The 8,574-nt window shown below is 41.7% G+C and overlaps 1 protein-coding gene across 3 annotated transcripts; it reads right to left on the bottom strand.

Moving 5' to 3' along the window:
* Positions 1-177: 177 nt before the first annotated feature.
* On the bottom strand, positions 178-6,034 carry LOC148894501 (homeobox protein Hox-D4-like). Of its 3 annotated transcripts, none has more exons than XM_089002545.1 (3): positions 5,446-6,034; positions 4,667-4,830; positions 178-2,242 (listed from the first exon to the last, which is right to left on the bottom strand). In XM_089002545.1, the coding sequence occupies exons 1-3, from the start codon at positions 5,900-5,902 to the stop codon at positions 1,955-1,957; spliced, it is 909 nt and encodes a 302-aa protein (XP_088858671.1). In that variant the 5' UTR covers positions 5,903-6,034; the 3' UTR covers positions 178-1,954. The 3 variants fall into 3 exon arrangements, with proteins under 3 accessions (XP_088858671.1, XP_088858670.1, XP_088858672.1); XM_089002544.1 differs by having other exon boundaries at positions 178-2,260; positions 5,446-6,030; XM_089002546.1 differs by having other exon boundaries at positions 178-2,260; positions 4,667-4,827; positions 5,446-6,025.
* Between the last annotated feature and the right edge of the window lie 2,540 nt (positions 6,035-8,574).

The raw sequence follows: 8,574 nt of genomic DNA, 5'->3' as shown, positions 1-8,574 counted from the left end.
GGGGGTGTATGTAACGGAGTTGTGCACTTAGATTATTAAATTATGAAGGAAGTGACGCAACGGCGCAGTGTCGCACCATGTCCCGCCCATAGTTTCTAGAACAATCTCGAGGAGATTCAGGGTTTCAATTTTCTGTTGGTCTCGATTAACGCGCTTTTTCATGACAATCTTATTTTGTTTCCCCTTTTGTACTGTCTAGTGTTATCTAATTAGTTCCCTTATTCATTTCGAGTCCAGATTACTTTTTGTGTCATTATTTACTTCACGTTTTGTCGAGTGGAACTTTGGAGCACATGTGCTTCATAGTGCTTTTCTATTGCGCAGTTAATCACAAGACGAAACCCATGCGACTTCAGCCATCCCTTCTGCCATACTGTGTTGCAGGTAATAATTGTTTCATTTCGTTTTTATTGAACAATATTTAGTTTCTTGTGTCGTGTTTCATTTGCCCGTGAGTGTCCGTGGCGGGTTGAACTGTGCGCCAGCCATTACAAGCGCACCGCGTGTTCTGCCGAGTCTCCGCCTATGATGCGTTCAGGGACATCTTGTAAATAACTGTGAAATTGTGTTGTATTCTCTTTTTCTGTAAATAACCACTATACGATCACATGTTGTTAATTCTGTTTTGTTATCTACAATGTTTTGCATTTGAGAACAATCTCGAGGAGATTCAGGTTAATCACAAGACGAAACTCATGCGACTTCACCCATCCCTTCTGCCAGACTGTGTTGCAGAAATAAAAGAAATAAAAAGACACATCCACGCGTCTGGTCTCATTCAGACGGCAGCATCGTGGGGATGAAGACAGTCACTGTTGTGACACCCGTCACACATAAAACTTGCGTCCTTTCATCCGGTGCGCCCAATGTGTGTGTGTTAAATACAGAAATGGCACACATAAATGAGACTGCGCCTTTTCACACGGTGCGCCGTTTGGTCGTGAAAATACGGTACGTCTAGACGTTATTTTCATGCACAATTACAACAGACAGCTCCCGACATAGTTGCGTCCATAATTTTAAAAATCACTTTCACATTCTTAAATACAGTGACTGGAAGATAAAGCATCTAAAAGGACTGAAGTTCTGTTTGTGATGTAATGTAAGGAAAGAGATGCCCATTTCACGGTAAGATCAGAGCATTGTCATCAAATGGTGAGTAAAGTTTTTGCTTTTTTGAATGTTGCTGTGCCGAATATCATTTTGTGTTTGGGAGCCTTTTATTGAGCGAGTTGCTTGTTCTGTAACCACAAAGGGACATATGTCTTCTTGTGCCAGTCCCAAGCCCGGATAAATACAGAGGGTTGTGTCAGGAAGGGCATCCGACGTAAAAGCTTGGCCAAAACAAACATGCGGATCAAACCTCTAAAGATGGAGGACACTGATTTGCTGTGGCGACCCCTTGAAGGTAAAAGCCGAAAGGAAAAGAAGACACTCATTGAAAACATTTTAAAAAACAAATGGAAACAGGCTAACTAAGAGGATGATTCCAACAAACATGTTCTGTGTGGAATGTACGCCTACATTTTCCTGCACAAGCAAATTAGATTCCATAACAGTCAATTTTATCGTAAAGAAACAAAAGAAAAATGTATCAAAACAATTTAAGGTCCACTGTCACTGTTAAGGCTTCCGAAAATATCTTTTTTTTCTATATATATTTTTTTCTACATGGGCTATAAACCAAACCAGGAAGCACTCATAAAAGTCATGCAACAACAAAAAAGTCTGAAGTGCTGGTGCTGTAACTATAATTGCCCATAGAGACAAAATAATTTAAAAATATAATCGATGACAACGTAACGCTCACAAACGTAACGCTGCCTGGAAAGTTTCATCAACAGAACATTTCAATGACTGACTTGAGATAAATAAAATCTTTGCAGCTGCTACGTTCGCCATTGTCCTCTTCGGGGCGATATACAATCACAAATAATAAAAACACATGTCACAGCTATGGGAAAACCCCACTCCTTGAATTTTCCTCCTCCAGTACCAAATAAGATCTGTAGTTCTCCGTGACTCCTCCGGCGCGCCTCAAGAGGGAGCTCAGAGAACCCGGCAGCAGACCCGGATCTTCATCCTCTTCCTCGCCTTCCAGTTCTTCTTCATCCTCCAGGCTGGAGCTCGGAGAATCCACCTGGAGCTGGACGCTGTCTGCCGTTTCGCCATCGCTCAGCGGGGACGTCGGGTTAGCGTGCTCCTTCACTTTACGGCTTCGCTTCCACTTCATTCGCCTGTTCTGAAACCAAATTTTAACCTGTAGCAGAGTAGCGTAAGAGAAGTTTGAACATTGCAAGCAGTTTTTGTGTCGTAATACAATATTTGTGGAATGATGAGGAGTACTACAGATCAATATTAATAATAATAAATATTAAATGATGTGAAATAATTTTTTTCGTGGGGAATGAACACTTTTGGCATGTTGAAAATTGCTAGCAAGGTGAATTAAATGAGGTGAATGTTTTCAATTTTACATGGGAACAGTGGTGAAAATCTGCTTTGCTGAATGTGTCAACACCAGTGTCTGAAATAACGTGTTCCCGTACGCCCGGGGCGTGCAACTTTTTCGTCGGGCGTACAACTTACAAAACGTCTCTGCCCGAGTGGCCGAAAACTTAAAAAAAAAGAACAAAAAAGAATTTTTTTTTTTTTTTTCAAATCAAACGTTTGCTTTTTTTTCAACAAAGCAAACATTTGAACGAAGATTTCGAAATCGGAATGAATTATTTCGAAATCTTCATTTGGTTTGGAAATTTCGGTTCGTTTGGCAATTTGCATACTTGGCACGGCAGCCAATCAGAAGCCTGCGTCCTGCTTCCGGACTTTCCCGAGCGTTATAAGGTCGTGCATTTGCGTATCCTTTTCCAAAGCAGATACACAGAACGTCAGCCCCAGAAGAAAGATTCAAAAGAAGCTAACAAAATTTATGATGCTACAAAACGTAAACGTCAATTATCCCGTGACTGTAAAGTGTTGTTAAGGGTTTTGAAAAGCGCTTAGAAATCTAATGTATTATTATTATTATTAAAAGCATTGTGGAAAGAGCAGTTCACGTGGCTCGTAGCAGACGACGCAACGCAAACATTGCATTGTGCAACATGCCCAACAGTATGGACAAACGACAACTGGAGCAAAATCATCAGCACGGGATATTAACAATAACTTAAAGGACAACCGACGTCACTTTTTTTTTTAACTGACACCAGAAAAACGTTTTATAGCATCTAAAATACCCAAAACATGCATTATGATATTTTTAGTCAAATGCAAAACACCAATTTTTCTTTGCTGCTGTGAAATGTAAATTTCTCCACTGTGAGACTAATAAAGGCAAATCCAATCCAATCCAATAAAAATGATTTAAAGTGTCCAAAATCTGCAAAAAAATTGAGCTGCGAATTGGGCATTTTCAGAAAGTCCCGCCAAGACGTCTTGCATTGCGTGTGAATCAAAACAATGGCTTCAGATTCAGAGAATATGCTTTCTTGTTACACATCCAGTTATGAATATGATTCAAATAGTCCTGATGAGCAAAGCATACATGTTTGCAGTCGATTAAATAATTTATTTGGGCCATTTTGAGGCAAACGGGCGGCGGGTAATGTCTCACCCAAGAAGAGGCAAAAAAAATGGCGACCAGCTACGGTGAGGAAATGAATCAGCTCTTTTCCACAGGCTGATACTATCTTTCTATGGAGTTTTCCTCCCTCTGCTGGCGGCTTTTGGGTGTAAGACATGGTTTAAAAAACAGTACAGCAAAATACATTGACGTGATGGAAAGACGCTACAATGCGTCTTTTTTACGACGTCACGTACGGACTCGTCACCAAAACAAGACTTCCTTAATGTTCAGCGCGAGTTTTAAAACGTAAAATATAGCTATATGCGGTGGAATCTTATTAAAATACGCCCAGTAGAAGTCATTTGAAGCCATTTTACAAATTATGGACATAACTTGTCCGGAGATGTCGGTTGTCCTTTAAGCAAGAGAGCATTTGTGGTAGGTACATCCTTAATAAAAAAATCCTTAATACTTTGCAACAATGAGGTTTTTGCGATTAGTCATTTTATTGTGTTTCAAGTTGTAAAAAATGGGGCAGGCAACTTTATGGCTGGGAAGGCAACTTTTCAGAGTTGTCTGCCCTGGTGTCCGGTAGCTTTTTGTCATGAGTTTCAGACACTGGTCAACACAATTGAAAATTATTGTTTCTTTTTTGTGGGCATTTTAAAGGTGAAAAATTTGGCAAGACCAAAATTGTTACAAAGGTGTATTAAATGAATATGGAATGTTTTGGATTTCAAACGGGAAAATAAAATGGATTGTCCCATTGCACACGAATGGGGCGGTTCTAATTGAAAATATGCAATTTGGTGAAAACTGCAGATTTTTATTATTATTATTTTTTTTTTTTTTTTTTTTTGAGGGTAGATAAATGACAGTCCGTAAGGTGAGTATTTTTGAAGTATTTTCAGAATTGGAATGATGTGTATGGTATGAATTATCAGAAAGTAAATGCATGTCAATATAACGGACCGAAGAAAAATAGAGCTAACAAATTCTTTGTGATAAAAATGATTTGGATTTAAATTCTGAAATTCCACATCGCTCGACAGACTTCAGTGTGGCCATCGCAGTACAACAGCAGCGATTTTCAGTCAATACCTGAGTCTCAGTCAGCATGAGTGAAGAGGCCACCTCAAAACGTTTGGGTCTGGAAAGGTACTTGGTGACCTTGAACTGGTTTTCTAGTTCCAACAGCTGCTGGCTTGTGAATGCTGTCCTGGGCTTCCGACACTTCGCCAACAAACCTGCTTGAGCTGGTGCTGCTGAGGGATATGGCACAGTTTGTTTTGGATTAAAATTGAAATATATTTCATAGTATTATTGGCACATCAGTTGATGATTGTTTTTTTTTTCAAGCTGTAAATATATACATATATATATTTTCCATTTTAAATATATTTTTATATTTTTTTAATTTTTATCATTATTTTTTACAATTATTTTTATAATTTTTGGGGAATTTTATATTTTTTTGTAATATTCTATAGTATAATTTACTCAATGGCATACACATTCTTGTTCTTATCCTGTGACTGTAAAGTGTCCTTGAGTGTTTTGAAAGGCGTTTATAAATTGAATGTATAATAATAATAATATGTATGGTTATTTTGAATTTTGTGTTATGCTTTTGCAGTTTCAATTAAATAATATAATTATTCAATTCCATACAGCGTTAGTCACCATCCATTAAAAAAAAGTAATATTTTAAAACGGTGAGATATGCAGACGTCAATTGTTCAGGACTATCAGGCCGGGCTCTGTTTCTTCAAGATGATATTGCTCTGAAGGAACAATAATAACCCACATGGGTCAATTATCCTAATGAAAATGTGGCAAACATTATTCACTGATGAGGTGCTTGCTCTTGTAGTACTCACCTCCATAGTCACCGATTCTCGGGAACATCATCATCCCGGCTCTGATCCAGGGATCCAGCGGGTGAACCGCGGGCACGCTGCCCGCTGTCAAGTGACCTGGGTACGGCTGGACCAGCTGCGGGAAGCCGTGATACCCGAAAGCGGACGGCTGGATGCCCACGGCCGCCAAAGGGTACACGGACCTCGGGTGCATTCCGAAGAACCCCCCGAAGTGCATAGCGCCAAACCCCGCCTGGGAGAAGTTGTAGCCGGCAGCGTTGGGCGTCATCGCCGGCCGGGCCTCGGTGGCGTGGGCAGGCCGAGGGGAGGGCGTCTCGGACCGCGGGCTGTGTCCGGGGCTTCCGGCGGATGCAGTCTGCGGCGAAGCAGCACCGCCGTCCGCCGGCCTTTGGTCCACACGGTGAGCCAAGAGCGCTTCGATGCGGAAGTTGTTGGACTTCTCCAGGTGGGAGGCCATTCCGCCCACCCCGAAAGTGTGACGCTTCCACGGGAGAGGTCGAAGTGCTCTTCGAGTTCGACACACTCGACGTTGCCCCTCGCCCGTAAGGAGACGTTTCCTTTTTGAGGACCTCCTAAAAAGTGTTCTCCCGTTTCATCGGTGTGCTAAATAGAAGCCATCAGTGCTATAAAATATGCTCTACTGTGATTGGCCAGGAAGGAGCATTAGTGGAGCAAGTGGCCGAACGGCAGCACAGGAGGATTCACACACTCCGTTTAAGTCCTTCCACAGGAGAAGACGACTCCTGCACCACCAGAAAAAACGTTCAATATTAGCATCACAATGAATTTTACATTACAGTGTGAAAAATAAAACGAAACAAAGATCGTCTTCTTGTTTTAACAGCATATTTATCTGGTTAAAAATGATCTAGATGACTCCTGGCTAATGGAGTCTTCTTTGTCTTATTAATCAAAGTTATTAGCTACGTAACCACCTTGCTCTTCCAATACAGTGAGACCTCAGTTTTCGAACTTAATTGGTTCCCAGACAGAGTGTGTAAGCCAAAAAGTGTGTATCAATTTTTTTCCCTATAGGAAACAATTAAAATGGGAATAATCTGTTCCCAGGTTTCCATAAAATATACTTATCAACTAAATAAGCCTTAAAACTACACACAACATACCTTATTCTATGTATAATAAATGTGCTATTGTATTGTAATGTCAGAAATACACTGCACTGTATAATAAAGTCACTTTATTTACATTTGTGATGGTCGTTGATGGCTCTTAATTGACACCTGTTGCTGTCTGACTTGTAAAGTCTTACGAAACTGAGGCATCACATTATCATTCATCATGATGATTCTCATAGCCTTTTCTGGATGGAACTGTTCAATAAAAGCCTGTACAAATGAAATCCTCTGTGTTGAGGACCTCATTATGGTCAGCAACAAGCTTCGAGTCCCGTAGGTGCTGGCAGTGATTTTATTACAACAAAAGGCGCGAGTCCGATAATTCCACGGACGCGGAATAAAACGTGTCATTAGTCCCGTGAAAGCATCGATTAAAAAACGCCTTTGTGTAAACTTTACACAAAGGCGTTATTTAGTTGATGTGAAAAACACGAACGAGGTGTGCATTTGGATTGGATTGGATTGAATTGGATAGGCTTGGATTGGATTGGAAATGCCTTTATTAGTCTTGCAGTGGAGAAATTTACATTTCACAGCAGCAAAGTGATGAAAGAATGAAAGTAGGAAAACAAAATACATGAGCTGCTGGAAAGGCAGCCACTCTTGCGGCGCTGTCTTGAAGTCAAAAGAAACAAAAAAACTAAACAACAAATAACATGACAGCACAAAGACAATGCGACAACATAAAGACACAGAGAGTCATTCATTCTTAAGCACTTTCTGGACCCTCGTTGTTACATGAAGCAGTTCTAGATGAAAGAGGAGAGAATCAAGGCGTCTTTCCACCAGTGGATCAGGGACATCATGGTGGAATGTGCACGTCGACTACAAGCTAAATGTTGAAAGCAAACACGCAGCTGTAGCATCCATTGACGAAAAGAGATTGTCTCACATCTCCTGTCCCACATAAATCCGCTTCAATTCCAAGCCGCAACAGTTCCAAATACGCATCGGCGCTCTGCGCTGACGCGCCTTTCTTCTTATCGCGGGCTCCTCAAGCCATGCATCCACCCAGCCGCAGACTGTCCAACAGCACCGACCTTTCCGCTGAACAAAGCGAGGCTGTAAAGATGCTGCCTATTACAGGTGCAAAAATAGCACAATAGCCCCAGAGCTGTTCAGCATTGACAGTCTAATGTCACTGACATTCCTCCCAAATCAAAAACAGTACTGGCATATTCATGCTGCCGAAAAGGCGCAACCGCTCAGCACAGTCTCCTCCTTGATGAATGTCGTGGTCAACAATGCTGAAAAACAATCCGTATCCATTCCACACGACGCACAACAACACAAAGTGACAAATGGAAACACAAAAAAAGATAAAAACAACAAAAAAAGCAAGGCTCATGAGAGCACTTGCTGACGGCTGCCTACTCGAGCGCCATCTTGGACTCCTTTTTTGTGACGCGATTGTGGCGTCACATGTGCACATCGCGGCTGTCATGTGAATCTCAGCCTGACACATCTCTCACGCTGTGTGTCACTTCCCTGAGAGTAACATTCTTCATTTCCACCATTGCCACCATCCTTCGCCTAAAAGCTTTAGAGTGTAAAGCTCCAGGAACTGGTTGAAATGAAATGAAATTGAAGTGTCGCGAGCGGCATTTTAGGCGTAGGCGAAGGATGGTGGCAATGGTGGAAATTGAGAATGTTACTCACAGGGAAGTGACACACAGCGTGAGAGATGTGTCATGCTGAGATTCACATGGCAGCCGCGGTGTGCACATGTGACGCCACAAACGCACACCTCGTTCGTGTTTCTCAATGATCTCCTTCTCCTCGACGGTGATTTTATTTTTTGTGTCTTCTCCGGCTGAACACGAGCCTGTGGGTTTTTTTTTCGGTCCCATAATAGTAAAATTATTTGCAAAAAGCTACTAGGAGGCGATCGACGTGTGAATTCAGAGAGATGGGCCGTGGAAAGTAGCGCCAGCCGGAGCGCTGTTCGGTCGTGTGCTTCCGCCGAAGATCACTCCGCCAGATCCGAAGAGCA

This window comes from Hippocampus bargibanti, linkage group LG08 (assembly GCF_051943395.1).
Source record: "Hippocampus bargibanti isolate YZ-2025 linkage group LG08, ASM5194339v1, whole genome shotgun sequence".
NCBI lineage: Eukaryota > Metazoa > Chordata > Actinopteri > Syngnathiformes > Syngnathidae > Hippocampus > Hippocampus bargibanti.
This window is presented reverse-complemented; position numbering and strand designations above follow the sequence as displayed.